Source organism: Zerene cesonia, unplaced genomic scaffold, assembly GCF_012273895.1.
Source record: "Zerene cesonia ecotype Mississippi unplaced genomic scaffold, Zerene_cesonia_1.1 Zces_u006, whole genome shotgun sequence".
NCBI lineage: Eukaryota > Metazoa > Arthropoda > Insecta > Lepidoptera > Pieridae > Zerene > Zerene cesonia.
The window spans coordinates 1,092,500-1,115,968 of NW_024045136.1; the positions used below are offsets into that span (position 1 = coordinate 1,092,500).

The 23,469-nt window shown below is 34.0% G+C and overlaps 4 protein-coding genes across 4 annotated transcripts in view; 2 read left to right on the top strand and 2 right to left on the bottom strand.

Moving 5' to 3' along the window:
• The window catches only part of LOC119838983 (programmed cell death protein 4), a 19,776-nt gene extending 15,944 nt beyond the window's left edge, over positions 1 to 3,832 (bottom strand). The window contains exon 1 of the mRNA XM_038365144.1: positions 3,363 to 3,832. Within this exon, the coding sequence (XP_038221072.1) occupies positions 3,363 to 3,618 (256 nt within the window). The 5' untranslated portion in view covers positions 3,619 to 3,832. The remainder of the gene's footprint in view (positions 1 to 3,362) is intronic.
• A 492-nt stretch (positions 3,833 to 4,324) lies between these two features.
• On the top strand, positions 4,325 to 5,719 carry LOC119838916. The gene has a single exon (XM_038365057.1). The coding sequence runs from the start codon at positions 4,434 to 4,436 to the stop codon at positions 5,700 to 5,702; it is 1,269 nt and encodes a 422-aa protein (XP_038220985.1). The 5' UTR covers positions 4,325 to 4,433; the 3' UTR covers positions 5,703 to 5,719.
• A 1,309-nt stretch (positions 5,720 to 7,028) lies between these two features.
• On the top strand, positions 7,029 to 20,648 carry LOC119838977. The gene is made up of 5 exons (XM_038365135.1): positions 7,029 to 7,231; positions 15,072 to 15,143; positions 16,006 to 16,182; positions 16,900 to 17,014; positions 18,039 to 20,648. The coding sequence occupies exons 2-5, from the start codon at positions 15,077 to 15,079 to the stop codon at positions 18,154 to 18,156; spliced, it is 477 nt and encodes a 158-aa protein (XP_038221063.1). The 5' UTR covers positions 7,029 to 7,231; positions 15,072 to 15,076; the 3' UTR covers positions 18,157 to 20,648.
• Positions 20,649 to 21,183: 535 nt separating this feature from the next.
• Positions 21,184 to 23,469, bottom strand: part of LOC119838885 — a 30,270-nt gene continuing 27,984 nt past the window's right edge. The window contains exons 21-23 of the mRNA XM_038365028.1: positions 23,345 to 23,446; positions 21,676 to 21,789; positions 21,184 to 21,324 (exon numbers count right to left, since the gene is read on the bottom strand). Of these exons, the coding sequence (XP_038220956.1) occupies positions 21,242 to 21,324; positions 21,676 to 21,789; positions 23,345 to 23,446 (299 nt within the window). The 3' untranslated portion in view covers positions 21,184 to 21,241. The remainder of the gene's footprint in view (positions 21,325 to 21,675; positions 21,790 to 23,344; positions 23,447 to 23,469) is intronic.

Consider the following 23,469-nt stretch of genomic DNA (forward strand, 5'->3'; position numbering starts at 1 on the left):
CACACCTTCGCATTTAAATTATTTATAATTAATAAACTTAAGTAAAGATCGTATGTCGATTGGTAAATAACACACACACACACACACACGGGCGCGCGCGCACACACACACACACACACAAAACAAATTAACATCGCCTTCGTTCCTCATTACAAATACAAATTATGTTCATTTGTTACTAGAATAAAAATAATCGTTTTGGTCCACAGCCAAAAATGCGTGAACGATAAGGAAATATTAAGAAAAAAAAACATAATAATAAATAACACGCCGTCTAACAAATTCGCCTCCTTTATCAAACTACGCAGTAGGAATTAGTCACGAAACTGAAAGTGTATATACTTTTCGATTTAGTGGGACAATTATTATTAATCTGTTCCAAAGCGGTCTGCCTTTTTTTGAGGCAAATTAAATCAATGCCTACATAATTACTTAGTACTCGTTTTTCTTTACAAAATATAGAAAGAGGTTCTATAAGATAACAGTCATTTGGAAGTCTTACGTGATGAGGGAAAATTTTGATTTGTGAATGATCGATTCAATAATACGACAAAAACCATTATATTGTGAAATAAATATATCACTTTTCTAAATATGAGAATCTATTTCATTAACATAGAAAAAAACTTTATTATACATAAAAATGTTTCCACATACATCTACCAACATGAGAAATTTTTTTATAAAGCATTTCAATGCTATAAAACTAAAAATTAAATCTACCAACATAATCATTAAATGAATAATAATGAATTAAAATATACTATATGTGTATTTTCTTGTGTTTGATTTTACGCGAGTATTATACATTTAGAAATTAAATACTTTTTAACGGATTTTATACGCTTATTAGATAAAGCCTCTATGTAACGAATCGTGTTTAAAATACGTTAAAAAGTTTTTAATTTCTAATGGTATATGTGTGTTGGGACCAGCCGAAGCAAGAAAAGCTCTGCACTCCCTCCAGACTGAAGACTAGGCGCAGGATAGGATGAAATGGAGGCTCTTATCGACGGAGGTAAACTCACTTTGAGTCACTGCGCCACTATAGTAAGTGTTGGGACCAATCCTCACCATTATCAAAACGATGTACACCCTACAAAACTATAAAAACATTATACAATTTCACCTTGGCGAGATTGTAATATTATATCACACTTGTTTACTTCTAGTCCATGTTTGATATTAACCTATCACCAAATGGGTGCTTGTATTCACATTTTTTATTATTAACCTACATTTATGATAAAGTATACGATAAACATTCGTTATTTATTTACACAAATTCTATGCATTTATAATATTAGTAGGATTACATACAACACTACTCTTGAGAATTCACCCCATAAAATACAACAAGTTTGTTCATGAAGTGAATGTATATGATAAAGGCATTGAACTACTATATGCCTCTTTTTTATTTTTTTTATAATACACTATGGAAACAGCCTAACCCAATGCAAGTACAAAGAGCTCTGTAACTATGTTACATTGTTGAAGCAGTTAGCAAGCTTGAAGCCCGAGTGAAATAAATACTTTGTGCTGTTGTTATTTTGTAATTGGTATAAACAATAATCCTACTAATATTATAAATGGGAAAGTGTGAAAGCATGTGTGTATGTTTGTTACTTTGTCTTTCACACAAAAACTACTGAACCGATTGCAAGACTAGACAATTAGACAACTAGACACTAGACAACTGGAATAACATACAGGCAACTTTTTATCCCGATAATACCTAGGGGATACAACTTATGCGAGCGAAACCGCAGAGCACAGATAGTAATGTTATAAACGTATAAGTATGATGAATAATAAATTATTTATACAAAAACTTATGGCAATTGTACGCCTCATGGCAGATTACCATGGAGCACTCTCATCTAATGTAATACCAACCTTATAACCCGATAATCACAATAAATGATTTTGAATTTGAATTAAGTATGTTCCCTATCACATTCAACTATGGGGGCTAGAAACTGATCAATATCTATACTGGAACAGCAGAAAAGCAAAGCCTTGCCTGGAAGAAATCACTCTAAAGTGATAAGGCCGCCCCGTTATACATTATCTTTAAGTATTGTTTCTATTTTCTTTTTCTTCTTTCTATTATTGACGTGTAATAAAAATGTAAAAATAAAATAAAAGCACAATATTATTAACACATAGCAGTGCCCCTTGGTTAGCAACTACTGGTGAATTTTATAGCCATGCTAATATCTCTTAAGTATAGAAAACAAACAAATACACATATAAAATTATATGTGACCAGAATGGAGAAACATTACATTAAAAATTTTATCACTGTTTGGATATGTCTTTAGCCAGAAGTTCTATAAATAACCCTCAAGGTGCATGTTACATTTTATTTTAGCGAGACAGTAGTTTAGTTTTTCTTAGGATCATTTAGATAATCCATGTAATTAATATACTGTACCATGGTAGTAGCTAGGCAATAGTTTTAAGCTTTTAGGCATCAAAAATTTTTAATTTAATGTATGCTTATCTCATTTACTGCTTTGTTTTCAGTAAGCCTATGTTCGTGACTATGTTTTTATGTTTATATTTGTTCGTCTGTGTACTTTGAATACATGAGATTAAGTTAATTATATCCAACAACTTAATTACTATATAAATTGTTAATGATTTAATAGATTTCCTAACCAAGCTACAATGTTGTGAATTAAAATCAAATTAAAAGTCAACATGTTCAACTTCTACATGTTTTTTAACATATTATATAAGAATTCGGTATGAAGAAACAGTGCCATGACCGATAAATACGGCGTAGTATCGTTAAAAAAGCGTTGCAAAACAAAAACACGATTAACCTTGATTTTATTATGCGAATAAATCAGTCAACCGAAACATTAAACAAATGTTAAAATTTTACGTAATTTCTATATATACTATTTATTTCAAGCATAACCATACCGTAATCTATCAAAAAAATATTCCTATTTATAATTATACGTATGGCACGAGATCTAAACAAGCGCGATTAGAGAAACAACCTTGGATAAGATGTCGAAAGTTGTTATTGCATCATTATGTCATTCAACTCGGAATGACCTACGCCAATCTACGGATCTATGGGAGTTTAATTAATAAAATATCGTTGCAACTACCAACTGCGCAGCATTTCTGCGCTTCGACCTTGAAAGCTAAAAATGTCGCAACACGATACAATACACCATACGATATGCCGATTGCCGGCACGTAGTAAACAAAAATTATGTAAACACCCCAATTGCAACTCTATTCACGTCAAAGAATGCTTCCAGAATGTTCCCTTGTTAATATTGACTTATTAAACTGTATAGTTATAACAAAACATTCGAATATTTTTTTTATTTTACCTTTCTTGGGCAAGCCCCTGCCGTGACCGTTGCGTGGTCTGCGGCTATTCTTCCAACTACGATATTTCGGCAAAGGAGTGGCGACATTGTTCACGGCACCCTCCTTGCTGTTTGTGCGAGCGAATTTCTTATTTTTACGACGTAACCGCCCCGAATGGGACGCAGCTGCGTCCCCTGCGCCTTGCTCAACGATCGTTTTCTCATTTTCATCCACCGCCACGTTTTCAGAATCGGAAGCGACGCGATCCACTTCCATTGTGGCGATGGCAACCGGCTTCGGTTGAGAATACAAAAGTAAAGAATGCGCAATCGGATTTAAAGGAATCTTAATAGATTCTAGTACGAACTTGATCAGGAATCTTTATTGGAACAGAGAAGCGAAGCGAACAAATAGATCACACGTATCCGCGGATGAAATGCTGTATGCGTATTTGTTTTGAGAGCACATGGACATGAAGTTAGCAAAATAACATAGGAAATGCTATTACAATGCTGCCAACATACAGATACGAAATGCGGAATGTCGTCACTTAAGATTTGTCTACACGATTCCGTAAAACAGATGTAATCAAATCATTTGATCATGGACTTAATATTTCTTTTTATATAATGGTGCAAAGTTAATGATAATTTTTATTTTTTCCAAAAGCTTAATAAAAGATCACTTACATAAATATGTAAACTTTTAAATTTGACTTTTTTCAATTATTATATAATTAAAAAGATAAATTTAGTAAAGGGAAATGAAAAATAAATTATTATGATATTTTTGCTGTTCATATATACATAGATTGTACTGGTTCACATTGTTTACAGCAATTTATTACCTAGAAAACCATTGTGTGTAGTATATCTATGTATGGTAATATTATTTACTTTTTGAAGTTATATCGTAGTAACTAGTTCATAATCTGTGGTTAAATCATGTTGGTATAATAGCTAATAGCTATGCAACACAGACATTAGACAGACAGCTGTATTATGACGTTTTATGATTGACTTGGTTGTACTTTTTAAATTTTATTTTATTTATGGAATTATACTTTGTTAATGCAATAACATTACAACACTATGAAAAATGAAACAGATTTTAAAACAAAATTTCGTTTACTAAATTCACAAGAAAACAACGAAGAAATCATTTGGTCCTGTAGTGATTCAAGCGACTATGATAACTCAAATATAAATGAAAAAAATAAAAGCTTTTCGAGAAAACATGTTCATGGGAAAAGAAAACGTAAGCCGAGTAAGAAGGTTCTCAAAAATATTTCTAATTTGGATATTACTATAATAGATGGTACTCAGGACCAATCCATAGAAAATGGTTACAAATCACCCATTCTTGGCCCAAGTAATTCACTCAAAAAAGACATAGACCAGGAAAAAAATAAAATTCAATCATCGAACATCAATGAAAGACAACCTCCTTCTCCTATACTTGGCTTTAAAAACAAAAAACCTGGTAAAACAAGATGTAAGAGTCCAATATTGGTTCCAAAAATAGTCAGTAGTCCAAATGTTAGTAAAAAATTGTTTAAAGATGAATATGGAAAGAATACCAAAAGGAGGTGTACATCACCAATTCTGAGAAGTGTTCCAAATGACAAAAAAACATGTTTAGAAGTGCGTGATAAGCAAAACATTTCAATTAAGAGTGAACTTTTAGATAAAGAATCATCAGAACAAAACAATTCAACTGATCTACTCTGTAAAACTAAGTGTGATGATGATTTATCACTAAAAAACTCAGATTTAATTGTTAAAGTTAGAAATTATTTCACGAGTAATTTTAGTTCAGATTCTTTATCCCAACTTTCTATCAGTGATTATGCAACACCAAAAAATAGTTCAAAAACAAGTGACGAAGTTGAAATCTCCGAAATATCCCAAAAATCAGGGCCTATCCCAATAGAAGGTTCTACGTCTACTAATACAAATATGGAATCAGAGTCCAAAGACAAAAATAAAAAAAGCAAATATAAAAAAGATGGATTGGCATATCGCTTGAATGATTTACTAAAAAAACAAAATGCAAAAATTTGTCTATGGCAGCATGAAAGGTTTTTGGCGGCAAATTCAAATTTTGTTATTCCAAAAGGTGCCTTCATATTGTTAAGAGTAAAGAATGTTCACAATAAATTTGGAAGTTATTTAATAAGCGCTATAAATGACAAAGATGAGGAATTTCTTATATTAATCAATTATCTGTATTGTAAAGATAAAATAGAATCAAATGTGATATTTAAACTGTATGAACCATATAAAGTATTACCATACAATGATCTGTATAAATTAATTGTAAATGTGTGTAAATATGAATGCCTAACTTTTACTCCTTAAATAAATGAAATCAATTGTTTTGGTGTATTTTTTAACTTCTCTATATAGGTATGATACCACTACTTAACTGGAAGCTAATTATTTTTTTAAGTTTAAAACTTAATGATTTGATATTGACAAATACAGCTATGGCATAAAATAAAAATTAACACATAGACAGCAATATTTTTTGATGTTCCAGTTTTAAATTTTATAATAAATTTGAAGTGAATAAGTATGTAGTCCTGCGTTTAGTATTTCTTTCAAATTGAGGTATAGCAAGGGAAAGGATTTTTTTAATGTCATAGTCGGCAATGGAGCTGGTGAGTCGCCTGATGGCAAGCGCTACCACCGCCCGTGGACTGCAGACCTTACCCGCTATAAATGCATTGTCGAAGTCAAATTGGAAAGGGATTAAGAAAGGATTGACGAGAGAAATAAAGAAAAAGACTGGGTAAGGAAAAGGATTTGGTCTGGCTCTCCCACTAACCCAACGAAACACAGCTGGCCCAATTCGTACCGAAGCCATACCATAAATAAAAAAAGGGGGTTAGAGACTGGCAGCATCATTGCTTCAAGTATTTTTCCATGAGGCCTCAAAAAAAAAGCGTATATTTTTTACAGTAAGCGACTAGACCTAGATTTTGAAAATAATTCACTCGAATTGTGAATCAATATCATTCTCGAATCTACCTAAAGACACTTACACATTTAATTAAAATCGGTTTAGCCGTTTAGAGGATAAATACAGGCACATGAAACATAATAATGACTACTTCGATAAAAACGTAAACTTCTCTACAGTAAGAGAACCAACATTACGTCTAAGTAATTAATAACATAATTTTCTATGTTAAAAACCGTATAGAGTTTTATATTGTATAGAACTAAGCAATAATGTAATTGATTGTTTCATATACAAAGAAGATATTATATTTCCGTAAAAGATTCCATTAACGCATTGTAACAACGATTATAATTATATCTATTTGTTTTTATCTGTTCTACGTCTTTCTGCTTAACTTAATTAGGTTCAGTTTTCCTAAAGTGCCCATAAATCTTCACCAAAATGAAATGTTTAATGCTTATCACAATAAGAATAAGAACTAAGATCGCAAAGTTAAATAAATCTGCATATCTAATACATTTAACTTACATATTACGTAACTATTATATTACTTACTCTGTGGTATATATACTATAAAAGTCCTATAAATATTTTATGAACGTTAAACTACCAATTTAATTGCCAACCTTGTTAATTTTCTACCAAATTTCATGACAGCGGAAAAGCTCTTCGCATGGCAACAACGTCGATGTTTCAGTCGTCAGTTCACACCTACGCGAAGCTTTTAACTTCAGTCAATAATTTTCTTCCTAACATCGTTCTACTGATGCAAATTTTATAACACTTTACATGTAGTTAATAATATTTAAATGAATTGTGGTTATGTTTAGAGTATTTGTTATGTTATGGACGTTTTAGCGGATTCATTTGTGAATTATTGATTGGCGTTAATAACGTTTTGGTAACGGAACCATTCAATCAGGTAAGAGTGAGCTTTCAGTTATTTTATTCTTGATAATTGAATTTTATTGATACAAATCTATTGCGTGTTTTCTGTTGCGTTAATTATTTAACAGTAAGTTAATACTAATATAAATAAGTAATAACCGTAAAATGCATTTATTATAATTATCGTAAAATATATGAAAAACTAGTATATATTTTTTAATAATAAAAAGTATGTGTATTGAATAGACATGTAATAAAAAGTAAAAATAATATGGACATACCACGAATTTAAATAAAGAAGAATTTGAAAATTTTAAATTTGAATTCTAAATTCGTATAGTTCGTAACTGATTCATAAAAATTAATAACGATTCGTGTAATCTATTTTTGGAACCTTTCTACTTAGATGTTTGGTTGCTAAGTAACCAAATAAGTAAAGTTGCTAAGTATTTATTTCTAAACTCGATTTAATGCAACTGAAAAATTTAATTTAATTTTACCAGTAAATTTTAAGTAGTTTTTATTTTTGTAACTGTCATTTTAAACCAAAATTACAAATTTGACAATTTATTTTTTTCGAACTTTTACAATGTGAACCTGTGAATTAATACATTTTCTACATTTCAAAGGCGCGATAAATTTTTCGAAATAAGAACTTACTTTTTGTCTTAAAGGCACAACTGGTTTTATGTGTTGATCTAAAAATTGTTTTACGATAATCATTATTAACGATCATCTAAACAACCTTTAAATTGTCAGAACTCGACCAAATTTAAACGGGACCATACGGGACGCACCATCTTTCATTAAAAAAAAGGCATCATCAAAATTATATCGAATATAAAACCTCAATTTTTTTAAATCTGTTAAAAAACATAAAAAAGCAAATTTCTTGACAATTTTTGATTATAATGATTATATCCTCATCAATTTCGTAACTAAATGGAAAACAGAGATAGACCGACAGATACAAAGATAAATCATATTGCTTTGTTTCACGTTCCCTCAATAATTATATTATCACTAGCTGACCTGGCAAACGCTTTTCTGCCTCACTATTATCATGTAGAGGTATAAAAATAATAATGTGACTCGAGAATTTTATACATATATAAAGAAAGATAAATATTATACAATCTAGTGGCGTTTCGTACATAATAACATCGAGCACGTATACAATTCTCTCTTATTTCTAAGTAGGTATAATAATAACGAGCTGGCTCCACAGTTTTACCCACGTAAATGAGTTTCTTCTTGAAATCCCAATGTTTCTGTAATCATCATTCCATCAGCCATCTGCCGGTCGAATTCGGTCCAGCCGTTCCATAGATTAACCTAAGCCTAGCAAAATTTGTCAAAAAAAAATTTTTGGTACATGTACAATGTACATACGTATTTAGTAAAGAGCTTTTTTAATTATTACACAAACAGACACTCCGATTTTATTTATTAGTATAGACATCATGGCTTACCTACTCAAAATTAAAAATATTTCTAAAGTAAACAAGCACGATTATCTATGGATCTCACCGTTTTCTCTTGCCGCCCATGATAAATTCGAACCCGCCCATAATTCAAATCTGATATTAAAATAAAACAAATTCGCGGAATGAAACTATGACCGATGAGATTCATTTATCATGTCATGTAAGTTGTAAATCTATCACGTCGTTAATGATGTCAGAAGGCGCGTTTTAGATCGGTTTCGGAACGCACGCCGGCGCCGAGCGCGGCAAATAAACATGGCCGCTGACGATTTGACATTTTGAGGTCTCGTGTTAACTTGTTTGTTTGACTTTCTGTCGAGTCGCTGAGGAGCTATTATGATATGATTGAATTGTTAGTTTTATAGCATTGTAATCCTACTAATCCTACTTCCTACTATCCTACTAATATTATAAATCTGAAAGTTTGTAAGGATGTGTGTGTGTTTGTTGCTCTTTCACGCAAAAACTACTGTACCGATTGCAATGAAATTTGGTACGTAAACAGCTGAACAACTGGAATAACATATAGGCAACGTTTTATCCCGATGTTTCTACGGGATACGGACTTACGCGGATGAAACTGCGAGGCGCAGCTAGTATTATAAATGCGACAGTTTGTAAGGATGTGTGTGTGTGTGTGTGTGTGTTTGTTGCTCTTTCACGCAAAAACTTCTGATCCAATTGCAATGAAATTTGGTACGTAGACAGCTGGACAACTGGAATAACATATGGGCTTTTAATCCCGATATTCCTACGGGATGCGGACTTACGCGGGTGAAACTGCGGGGCGCAGCTAGTGTTTTATAAAATGTGAAACTTTTTCGGCATTTTCAATCAGATTTTTGTGTCTGGATACAGTTGGGAGGCTAGAGAGTGACATAGATCTTTTTGTCTCTTTCTAACCCCACTTTTTTTCCTAAAGTAGAGGGTAGAAGTGTGTATGGAAATTTCCGCAATTTTCATTGTTAAATGGACATTCTTAGATAGTTCGTACGATGGTAATTTTACGGGAAATATAAATATGCGGACGAAGCCCCGTGTGGAAAGCTAGTTATATAATCCCTACTAATATTATAAATGCGAAAGTAAATCTGTCTGTCTGTCTGTTACGCTTTCACGCTTAAACCACTGAACCGATTTTGACAAAATTTGGTATGAAGATAGAACTGAACTTGGGACAGGACATTTTTATCGCGAAAAAAGGGTAGAAGAGGTTGAAAGAGGGGATGAAAGTTTGTATGAAAGTTCGTTATTGTCAAAACGATTTTGATGAAACTTGGTATGAAGATGGAGCTAAACGTGGAAAAGAAAAAACCATACTTTTTAATGCGAAGAAAATAAGGAGTATTTTCTAGTACCATGTCGCGCAATATAAGCGAATTCTACACGGGCGTGGCCGCGGGCGAAAATCTAGTATTAAATAATTAAACTTTTACTAATCTTGTACCGCTGAAGAGCTAGATTATTGGCACTAACTGTTATAATATTTCAACTTTAAAATCACGTCCATTCGTTGCTCCGTTTTGCCGTAAAAGAAACACAAAACAAACACAAACATATTTTAATATAGTAGTTAGGATAGCAGATATAGGTATTGTAGGGATAAATATATTTTTATAGATGCGTAATAAGTGATGCTAGCTGCACGCCCCGGTTCTGCTCGGGTGGTCATTTATCGTAATTTAAATAACATAAACTATCCTAACTTTTAAGTTGGATCAAACTGCATACGGCGTCCAAATTTAGTTAAAATCGGTTAAGTAGTTTACGAGTCCATCGCTGATAAACAATGTGCCACGTAATTTATATATATTAAGATTTAAAAAATTCTGTTGCTTAAAAATTTCTTAATTATAAAGCATTACAATACTATAACACTTAAAATGAACCAAGTATTTATTCAAAATGTTTTTTGTTGAGTCATATAAATATTGTTGTTAATAAGAGTAATAAAAACTAGTTTAAAGATTTGGATTCTGGCAAACAGCCATAGCTTATCGGCCATTAAAATTTACATTACATTTTTATTAAGTTTTACCACAGATAACATAACACTATGTTTTACAATGCAAATAGATGAACATATTTTTATATCATCTGTATTGGCGCCAATTTTTTATTATTTTTATTAACTAGACGCTCGTCCCGGCTCCGCGCGGATATCAAGATTCCTGTATCATCCTAAGGGACGTTTATCTGGATAAAAAGTAATCTATACCTAATATAAGTCTGTCCAGGTTTCATCTAAATCCGTTCAGTAGTTTCATCGTGATTGACGGACAAACATCCAAACAAACAAACTTTCACATTTATAATATTAGTGTGATTACCACAGATACTATATTATTATGTATTACATTGCTAATACATGAAAATATTATTATGTTATATCTATTGGCGCCAATTTTTATGGTTAACTAGCTGATCCGGCAAACGCTGTTCTGCCTTATTCTTATCATTTTGAGTTATAAAAAATAGATGTTGTCTGATTCTCAGACCTACCCGATGAGCACAAAAAATTTCATCAAAATCGGTCAAGCCGTTTCGGAGGAGTATGGCAACGAAAACTGTGACACGAGAATTTTATATATATAAAGATATATCTTTTTAAACATCGTTCTCAAAACGAAAGCAGTTCTTAATTCGACGGTTTTTTATTTGCTCACGTCATTCGATGACTCCGTGGGTTTCAACCCATTGACGTTACTGGTTTTGTGTTTGATAAGAAACTGATACTATTTGATGCCATTTTAGAATCTGGAATGGTATCTGTGCCCTTGAACTTATGCTAGTTCTTTCGTAAGAAAATAACCTATAGATTTTTCAATTATTTTCTAATGAAAATTTTTTTTTTAATTTATCCAATTGTAAGAACTAATGATGCCGAAAAAATAATATATAGGTGTTACAGATATGGCAATAAGTTTAGATGTGACAATTTTTTTCATAATCACATCGAAACTGCTGAATAGATTTGAATGCGATTTGGCGCTGTATAGATTAATGTCTCAAATAGCCTATAGCACACGCTATTTATCCTGGTGAGAATATACCATCAGTCATAAGCCCAGTGACGTAACGCAGACCTTCGCCACCTTTTCTTATGTCATAGCGGGCAACCGAGCTGGTGGTTCGCCTGATGGTAAGCGATCACCACCGCCCGTGGACATTCGCAGAGGTAGTGCCTCTGCGATTGCGCTGCCCACATTTTATGGGTAAGGGATAAGGAAAGGATTGATGACTGGACAGAAGGAATGGATAGGGAAGGGTCAGGAATATGATCGGTGCGAGTTGGCCCAATTCGTGCCGAAGCGTGCTCGACTTTCTCAATAATATGGGCCTGGGGGCAACTTGCAATGCGGCACCCCTTTTTTTATGTTATAGTCGGCAATGGAGCTGGTGGGACGCCTGATGGTAAGCTACCACCGCCCATGAACATTTGGAGAGGCATAAGGTCCATTGCAGACCTTGCGCCTCTACAAATGGATTGCCGACCGACCCCTTGTTAGAGGTCCATACCAAATGAGTGAAGCCGGATTCTATTACTAAAACTTCAGTCCGTCCGACTTTAACGCAGTGTATCTCAAATAAGTATTTTTATCTCCTCTCGAAGATTATCCACTTCATAATCTACGTAATTTAACAAATTAAAATGTAATAGACTTAAAGATTTATGTAATTGCTATAATAATATCGTATAAACCAACCCAAGCAGATCAAATGATCCAAATATAAATTATAGAGTGTTTCAAGTAAACACATTATAGTTATAACGTTCAAGGTTGACGGTTCGTGATTCGATTTAATTTAAAAATGAGTAGCTTTTGCCCGCGGCTTCGCACGCGTTGAATTGCGAGCAGTTTAATAGATGTTATTGTACATATAAACCCTCCTATTGAATCACTGTATCTAGTAAAGAATGATCGTTAAAATCCGTTGCATAGTTAACGATTTAACCATACATATGGACAGATAGAGAAAGCGTCTTTGTTATATACTGTGTATAAAATGCAATCAAAAGAAAATATATTAAGACCCAAGGTATTCCAGGAAAGATTCCTGTTACCGTGGGATTTCCGGGATAAAAACTATCCTGTGTCCTATCTTGTGTTCTCAAACTATATCTATACCAAAATTTATTCAAGTCGGTTTAGTCGTTCTTGAGATATAAATAGTGTAACTAACACGACTTTCTTTTATATATATAGACTAGCTACACGCCCCGGCACCGTGCGGGTAGTCATTTATCGGAATTGAAATAATATAATCTATCTTTCAAGTTGGATCTAACTGGAAATGGTGCACAAATTTGATTAAAATCGATTGAGCAGTTTAGGAGTCCATCGCTGACAAACAATGTGTATTAAGATTAATTGATATATAATAAAGAAAAAATGAAAGAAAGAAAGAGACATTATATATAGATAACCATTTAAAACTCAAAATCGGCCAAACATGCTGAAAGTTTTTTAGTTTGTTTGATTTATCCTCGCTTGTATTATTAGGTTTTAGAATAACATCCATCAAAAATTATTAGTAACTAGCTTACCACCCGTGGCTTCGCCCGTATAGTCAGAGGACCATTGGTATTTTCGAGATAAAAACTACCCTATGTCCTCTCTCAACTTATTATCTATGTGTGTTCCGAATTTCATTAAAAACAGTTCAGTGTTTAGTGAAAGCGTAGCCGACAGACAGACAGACTTACCTACTTTCGAGTTTGTACTATTCAGTACTAGCTAGGAATATTGGGATAAAATGTTTCCTATATGTTTTTCCAGTTGTCCAGCTGTCTAAGTACCAAATATCATTGCAATTGGTTCAGTAGTTTTTACGTGAAAGAGTAACAAACGCACACACATCCTTACAAACTTTCGCATTTATAATATTAGTAGGATATTATATATTAAGTATGGATAGTCAAACCGGGCGGAGTCGGGGCGAGGATCTTGTTATAAATACAATCTCGTTCAAGTTCATCATATATAAACATTTAGCAATAAATAGAATTTACCTTGTTTGTTTATGTTAGTGAGTAATGATAGATATAAAACTATCATCATATTATATTGAACTGGCTTTTTCCCGCGGCTTCGTAAGCGTTTAATTCATGACATTTTAATAAGTGTTATATATAGAAAGAAAGAAAGGAAGAAAGAAAGAAAACAAGCTTTATTGTCACATAACAAAACTAATATCAATTAAAAATTAACATAAAAAGATTAACATGGAAATTGGGACAGACTCAGCCATGCTGACGGGCTTTAACCCTCGAACAGCGCTGATTTTCAGTCTGCCCACGTGTTTTGTAATTACGATAATATGAATCTTCCTCTTGTATCACTCTATTTATCAAAAAAATCCCATCAAAATCTTCCGTAGTTTTAAAGATCTGAGCATACATAGGGACAGATGCGGGAAACAACTTTGCTTTGTACTATGTAGTGGAGTATGGATAGCATAAGAAACGAACGAACGGTCTCGAAACCCGCTCATAAAATATATATATTTTTAATGTCACTGTCGGCAATGGAGCTTGTGTATCGCCTGATGGTAAGCGCTACCACCGCCCATGAACATTCAGGTGTGCAATCGCATTTTTTTCTATTCTTTCAAAATTTCTCATTTATTAAGCATTTCAATGCTATGAACTAAAAATGTAATCTAGTATAATGAGTTACTAAGTTATTGTATTGTTATCGATCCTTGATAACTGTTACAATAAAAACTATCCGTTTTGAATGATTAAAGTAACATACAAACATACAATATACTGGTGAAGATAATAAAACAACCTTAACACCCCTCGTCATATGTCTGGATGAACGCCTCTAATATCTTATATCTCTGGACCTGATGAACCGATTTTGAAAATTTCATGACATACCGGGCAACTGAGCTGGTGGTTCGGCTGATGGTATGCGATCACCACCGCCCATGAAGATTTTCAGTTAGTGCCTCTGCGAATGCGCTGCCCACTTTTAAGGGGAAAGCGATAAGGAAAGAAGGAAAGGACTGGAATGGGTGAGGAAAAGGAAACGAGCCTCCTCCACTCACTGGACGAAACCCAGCATGCAGCTATAATACGTCGCTATCCTGTGGAATTGAAGTACTTCCCAAGTGCGAACTGGCCCAATTCCTGTATATATAATATTATACTCGTTTCTAAGTTTAGCTTTCCTAAATCTGTTTCAAATATCGAAGCGAATCAAATTCTTTTTTAATTTTCTGAATTGGCTCTTCCTGCAGCCCGTTTTTTATACTGCTTGCGGCAACTGCCCCCACCACTCCCCCTTGTTCGCCGCTACGCCTCTTATGTTTAACACCTCTTTGGTAACGACATATTTCATTGAAGAGAAATACATTGACTGTTTTACTTTGTTTCAGTTGCAATGGATGCAGTGAGCAATCGATGGATTGCGTGCGCCACTATATTGTTATGTTCCTTTATATCAGTTGGTGGGTATTGTATAATTGGTTGTTTAGGCTTTGATTTTAAATGAGTTTGCAATACAGGAAACACAATAACATGTATAGTAAATTCTTATAGATACGGGTTTGATTGTTTCCAAGTTATACTTTATGCTGCGCCCCGCGGTTTCACCCGCGTAAATTTGTATCCCAAAGGAATATCGGGATAAAAAGTTTCTTATGCGTTATTCCAGTTGTCAAGCTATCTATGTACCAAATTTCATTGCAATCGGTTGAGTAGTTATTACGTGACAGAGTAACAAACATACACATACATATACATCCATCCTCGCAAACTTTCGCAATTATGATATTAGTAGGATAGGACTAGGCTCTCGTCCCAGCTATCAAAATTCCTGCTTTATCGTAAGGGTGCATTTAATTGGGATAAAAAGTATCCTATCATCCAAGTCAGCTCATACCCTATCTGTATATCAAATTTCATCAAAATCCGTTCTGTAGTTCCGACGTGATTGACGGAAAAACATCGAAAACAAACTTTCGCATTTATAATATTAGTGTGATTGTTAAGTACATATAACACGCATTAATTATAAGAAGATGCATAAGGCCACCCAGTAAGGACTTGTACCCGGTAACGATTACAACATCGCGCACACCTGCGGTTCCAGAAAATATGACGGCAATCACCACGACCGCGACGCCGCCCCGCCGAAGACGATGGACACTCTTGGTTCCAACATTGAACCGGAGGGACGTAGTTAATTAAGTTAGATATCATTTAAATGTAATTACTATTAAGTAGATTTCGGTTTTTTTGCGCCTTCGCGGGTCGGTCAATTTAATTAGATTACTGTACTGTTTATGATATTTATATCTGCCTTTCCAGCACACGCTATAGACTGCTTCAAATGTGTGTCGATGAACGGTCGGTTTCCCGCGTGCGACGACCCCTTCCACAATAACCACTCCCTCCAAATGCTCGAGTCGCCCTGTATGGGGGGGAGGAAGGGGAGGGATGGCCTGTTCCCCGCCACGTCGTGCATTAAGATTGCTGGTGTTTTTGGTGAGTTTTTTTTGAAGTGAAACTTCTTTAGAATCGTTGTGATTTCAAACCTGATGCAACGGAAAAACGACAGGTAAGAGACACAAATACAAAAATGAAGCCGCCAAAGAATGAGACAGACATATACATAATATTTCATACATATTCATTTCATTCTTTTGTCGATTTACTGAAGTTTCACTTCTATCGTGTGTGAATCGCACACCCACCTTTTTTTATATTAATTAATTGTTAACTGTTATTTATAGTGAATATAGAACATTTTGTTTTGCCGCGAATGCTTTTTGGAAGCGCCTTTGAGTTACAGTTCGTTTGTTCAATCCGGTTCCGAATTTAATCTGGAAAGTTCTAAAGATTTTTTTATGTTGTGTTATTATGAAATAAAATGAATGACACCAATTGGCTGAAAACGAAGTTCTTAAGCAACAAAATAAAATATAAATACACTAGAATCGAGAGTTTCCTTAATTTTTTGGGACCATCGGTTAAAAAGGCTGTCTAAAGGGTTGCGAGAGTTTTTTGGGACTTAGCTGGCGTTGTTATATATTCTTAATTATTTATTTATTCTTTATTGCTCTAAAACAAAACTGCAAAGAAACTTAATACTCAAACAATTGGCGGTCTTATCTATATAGCGATTTCTTCCAGGCGACCATACGTACGGAGGGAAATTGGCTCCAGGAAAGGGGTATTTATCTATTTGATTTCTTTTGTCAGATGACACAGGCGAGTCCATAACGGTGCGTGGCTGTGGGCTGGACTCGGGCACCGCTACGACAGATACGGAGATAATAAGAATGTCTCACTGTGGAAGATTCTACTACAATGACAGGTCTGTGCCATAAATTGCACTGTTGAGGGTAGTCTACATCGAGCTTCTTCTAAGAAAAGGTTCTCAGTTCGGCTGTAACTTTATCTATATTTGTGCTTTTAAATTCAGAGCTTTTAAATGGGTGAATCGATTAGATGTTTTTTTATTTGATGATGCCTTCCATAAGGTGTCATTAAAATCTGGTGTAGTTTTGGCAATTTTAAGACCTGGCCAGTTCGCACCGGGAAGTACTACACCCACACAGAAAAACCGGCGTGAAATAACAGCTTGCTATTGTGTTTCGTACGCTGAGTGGGAGAGCCGGAGGCCTATTTCCTTCTCTTAGCCTCTCCCATTCCATTCCTTCCATTCCCTTAAACCCTAAAAAAACCCTTCGTCAATCCTTTCCTTATCCTTAAATACCGGCAACGCATTTGCTGCGGCCCTACCTCTGCAAATGTTCATGGGCGGAGGTGATTGCTTACTAGGAACTACCAGCTCAAATGTCCGCTCTTGCGTAAACTGACGACTATAATAAAACGTGACGTAATTATTCACAAAGATAAAACGATAATCTGCTTCTATTCAGCTTATCAAATTGATTAATTTTTTGTGTATATATTGGTTACAATAATATGCCTGCTTGTAACTTGTAACGGTTGACTGCTCCCTTGGTAACGCAATCATTTTAGGCTATGTATGTACAAGGGGTCAAGCCGAGGTGGAGTACTAGTTTTAAAAGCTCGTAGTATTTTCTTGGGTTTGATTTTTCGCGAGTATTGTATATTTATTTTAAAGCGAACGAGTTCCCCGTGACCACGCACGCTGTAAAATGTTCGAAACGTCAGCTTAAATAATATAATGAAGAAATCGCGTTTAAAATACGTTAAAAGTCTTTAATTTCTAAATTTAAAAGCAAATTTTTGTCTGTTTATCAATCAGTTCTGATTTCTAATAGTATTATTTTTTCTAACTTGCTCTATTTGATTTCATAGATTACTCATTAAACAATATTTCATAATTACAAGTTAATGTGTTTTCACAGATACGTCCACGGCTGCCTGCAAAGTTGCAATGACGCGGATGCATGCAACGCAGCCTACGAAATAACTTCTCCCGTCTCTCTACTACTTATGCTCGTAGTAATTACGCTGAAGAGCTAACAGATATAAATACTGACATGTTCTACTCCAATTGACGTATACAGATTAAAAATTGGCGATCTCGTCTATGGTTTTAGCTAGATGTCAAGTAGTGCTGTCTCTTTCGCACATATGTTTAGACGCAGTGATAGATAGAGATAGATGACTAAAGTGCGGTTGCGTCCATGGTGAATGAATGGGAACTTTAATGTAGTTCTTAGTAATAACAATAACTGCTGTTAAAGATGTAATAATCAATATACAATGCGATTCAACTAAGAATAGGAACATCTATATCTTCACAAAATCAATTTTGTATTTCAATAATGATATATTTTATTTTGCCCGAATCTTACGTCTAATATAAATATATACATTATTGCTTAATCTACATTAATAATTCATTTGAATTGTGTTTGTGACATCACAAAATGGCGTAGGACCGATCCTGTTCTTAATTGAATTTCATATTAGAAGCTTTTAAAGCTTGTGTACGGATGCACTTGAATTATTAATAAGTTTTGGTGCGAGTAATATTTTTGTTTCACAAATAATATCAACATGTTAGGAAATAATTGTATAAAATGTTTGGAAAATTACTGAATTAATTAAATTTTTTGATTTTCATTATTGAAAGGTATAGCTTATAAAAAATTGTGACTTATCTAAAGCATTTAACTATGTACCTCGTATTATTACGATAAAGCTATGATAATATGATAAAACCTTATTCATTTATAATTATGTTTCTTACAATTGAATTGAGTGCAAAAATATTAAGCGTATTTAAACAGTGTGGTGTTTGACAGGGTGCATTTTGGAGCCGTGTTTATTTATAATATATATTAATGACTTAAAATTGAACACCAAAGATGTTTGTACAATTATTACAATTATTTTTGTTATAATAGTAATATATTATTCAGAATTCAATGTGCTAGAGAGAGTATAATCAATTGGAGTTGAGACCACAGTAAATATATTTAAGTATAAAGTAGATAGATTAGTTCAATTAACCCCATAGGGCTGTCGTATCATTTCGGTGCTTGTAAAATAGTTTTGTTTAGGAACAATAGTTTCAAAATTTTAGTAACCATAGACTATCTGCTTGCTTGAAGCATCGTCTGTAGTCTATTGTGGTAACTTTTATGGCGACAAATCTAGTTTAAACTGAATTATAACCGAAAGGGCGGAGGTGACCATTTCTGTAGAAATGATTTAAATGTGTTTTAAAAACGTTTACATTATTTTTCATATTTTTACTATATTATCGTCTGAAAGGTCTTATTCTGTTTTTGCCAGAAAATTAATATTCGTATTAATTACAATAGGTACAATTAACTTTATTCAAATTCATGATGCTGTCTATGTTTATATATAGTAAAGTTCATGATCATTGTTATTAGAGAAATATGCACTATAAAGTTCCTGACTCGTATTGAGGAAAGGACTATGCGTTTTCATGAAAATTATTGCACTAACACTTAATTTACTGAGATTTTTTCATTATACATGGTTTATATGTGACCTCATTGCTTTCTTGTGTATTTATTTTATTTCATAACATATTTCTAAGTATATAAGTAGAAGGAGCAAAATTATTCCTAGCGTGCATAGAAATTTGGTGTTCCACCGGTATATATTTTAGGTCCATTGTTATATATAACATATAGAAATGTCATCGTTTTATTTCTGTGTTTGTAAACTTTAAACCGTTTAATTCAATTTAACTTCTGCAGACCATTGCTGGAGTTTTCATTCATTGTTTTTTTTAATTAAAGTTCTCTACTTACTGTATAAAATATAAAGAAAAGAAACGATATGATATAATAATAATATTGCACACCGGCGTCTACATTATTTTAGTGATGACGTGAAAAATCAGTATTGTGATGTATTTATACTACAGGCTTCGCTACTGGCTTAGATTGGAAAGATAGAGTTGCGTGAAATGACTGGGATTGTTTTATTCATAATGATTGATTTACTTCCCAATCCAAAACATCTTCCAATAATAAGTACTTCTATTTTAGTTATTTCATAATGTGATAAAGCTTTAATATTAATTTACACCTACATACATAAAAACTACTTTAATATTATTAATATTAAGAATGCTTTTATTTATTCACTTCTCACATACTAATACGTGATGCATAAATTTTGCTCTTTTGTGTCTCTTACCTGTCGTTTTTTCAGTTGCATCAGGTTTGAAATCACAACGATTCTAAAGAAGTTTCTCTTCAAAAATATCTATGTTCTTTCTAAAATAATGGAAATTCACTCTCATAACCAATTCAAAATATTCAATTGCATTTATTGTATGCACTTATATATCACCTTTATGTCATTAAATGAAGATATATAAAAGAATTGTTATTTAAACTTACGCTTAGCATAAGATAAATGTACAAAATAAAAAAAACCAGTATGTAATAAGCAATTTATTCAACATTTGTACACAGTTCTTTGAAAAATGTATATATGGATGTAAAATATACACTTGAACAATTTATTGTATTTTTATTTCGTTTCAATATACGTGATGAGAAATTTCCATTAATGCAATGATACCAATAAATTCTTTATGCTAATAATATGAAGCTTCAGAGTTTGTTTGTTTGGTTGCGCATACTCAGGAACTACTGGATCAATGAGAAATTTGGAAAGTATAGAAAAAATTCGATCACGAGGCGGAATTCGAACCTGCGTCTTTGCCAAACCGTAGTAACGCTCAGCGTCTCAGCCACCCGGATTCATCTCAATAGATATCATGGGGTGTCCCTTAGGCATATAAAACCGAAAGAGTAGAAGATTAATTCTAAATAATATAAATAACATTCGGTGTTAAAGACTATATATGTAGGGTGAAGCCGGGGCGAATCGCTAGTTACAGATAGATTCAATCACGGAGATGGATAAACCATAGTATTTTCTTGTGTTTGATTTTACGCGAGTGTTATATATTTAGAGATTAAAAACTAACGGATTTTAAACGCGATTTATTCATTATATTATTAACCCGACGTTTCGAACACTTTAAAATCCGTCAAAAAGTCTTTAATTTCTAAATGGTTAAACCATGTTTCGCCACCAGACTTGGCTTTTAAATTATCTGGTCATCATCAGGGTCGGTTGTGGGGGCGGAAGTAGTGTCCGTGTAAGCGAAGTCTTCCGTTGTTGGACTCTCTGTAAATCAAACATTATTTCATAAATAAAAACGAATGTTATAAAGAGTTTTTGTATGTTTGTAACGTTTTTATGTAAAAACCGCTGGAGCGTGTTCAAAAATTCTTTCACCGTTAAAAAGCTGCATCTTCACCAGAAGATAAGATAAGATATTTACATAGTAAAAAAGAAGCTAAGATAAGATAAGATATTTAGATAGTAAACAAGAAGCTAAGATAAGATAAGATATGATAAGATAAGATATTTACATAGTAAACAATATCTCACCAGCTAGTGTGATCACTAGCTGGTGCCCGCAACTTCGTTGATGAATGATGATGAAGATGATGAGAACGGTGAAGGTGACATTACCCATAGTTCTAGCGCTAGGCGACGGCTCGGTGTCACACTTGCAGCGTCGCATATCTTCCAGCACACGCAACTCGGATGGAAGCAATTTTGATTTCTCTTCAGATTTCTCGGAATCTGAAAAAAAAAAGGTAAAAAATATTACATTATTTTATTTTTGCTTTTTTATTCGTACATTTTACACTTTATTGGTATTTTATGTGTATAGGGAAGTATTGATTTAAAAGCATTAATTCTTATAATTTCAGACTAAATATAATATACTAGCGGTCCACGACGGCTTCGCCCGTGGTACATATATAGCCATTCCCATAGCCTTCCTCAATAAATGGGCTATCTAACACTGAATGAATTTTTCAAATCGAACCAGTAGTCCTGAGATTAGTGCGTTCAAACATACAAACTCTTACTCTTAACTCTCTGTATAATATTAGTACAGATTATGGTTTAAATTGTGAAAGATTTGTAGGCACAAAAATCGGTCAAGTGCTAGTCGGACTCGCGCCACTAAGGGATCCCTACAGACAACCTCAAGAGTAAGAACTGTAAGAAGCTACCCATCTAATGTATGACCGTGTCAAACGTTGCTTAACCCAAATTATTACTTATTATAAGAAAATTAAAACATTTGAACTACACTTCTCAGCCTGGTGACTGACGAATGGACGGTTGGACAGACAGACACACGGACAACGAAGTCTTAGGTAGTTAATGAGGTCCCGTTTTACGCTATAGCTATAGGAATCCTCAAGAACCGAACATAACACTACAATTATCATGGTTGTATTCTGTTTTTTTTTTTTTTATGTCACAGTCGGCAATGGAGCTGGTGGGTCGCCTGATGGTAAGCGCTACCACCGCCCGTAAACATTTGTAGAGACGTAAAGTCGATTACAGATCTTACGCCTCTACAAATGGATTGCCGACTTTAAATTGGGAAGGGATTAAGGAAGGATTGGCGAGAGGAATAAAGGAAAGGACTGAGAAGGGGAAGGAAAAGGATATGGACCTCCGGCTCCCCCACTCACCGAACGAAACACAGCAGAATGCTATTTCACGCCGGTCTTCCCCGGTGCGAGTTGGCCCAATTCGTGCCGAAGCGTGCTCGACTAGCACATATAATATATTCATTATACAAAACACAATAAATCCGTGTTTCATAAAACAAAAATTGTCCAAAACATTAAAATCTAATTACTAATTAATTGATGTACGTCCGTTCGTCTGTCTATGTTCGTTTCCAACTTATATTCATACATTTCTGGATCGCGATTTTTTTATTGATCACCTAGACTTATGTACAGAGAGGAAAATAAATGATGATGGTGTAGTGGTGGCTCAGTGGTGAGAACCTCGGACTTCAAAATCGATAAGTCGGGGTTCGAGACCGGGCGAGCGTGCAGGAAATAAATTGATTTTTCAATTTATCTGCACATGTGGGCAACATCACCACTGCTTAAACGGTGAAGGAAAACATCGTGAGGAAACCGGCATGTCCAAGAATCAAAAGTTCGACAACATGTGACATCTGCTAACCCGCACTTGGCCAGCGTGGTGGATTATGGCCTGAACCCTCATAGGAGGCCTGTATCCCAGCAGTGGGAACATGTATGGGCTGATGATGATGATGATGATGATGATGATGATGAAGAAGATGATGATGATGACATACCAAACTTAAGTTGCTTCACTTCACGACACTTGCACGCTGGGTCCACCTTGGCCGCCTCCTCTTCCGCACGCTGACGTATCTCCGAGGGCAACTCTCTGGGACCTGGAAGTGTCGCTGACGAATTT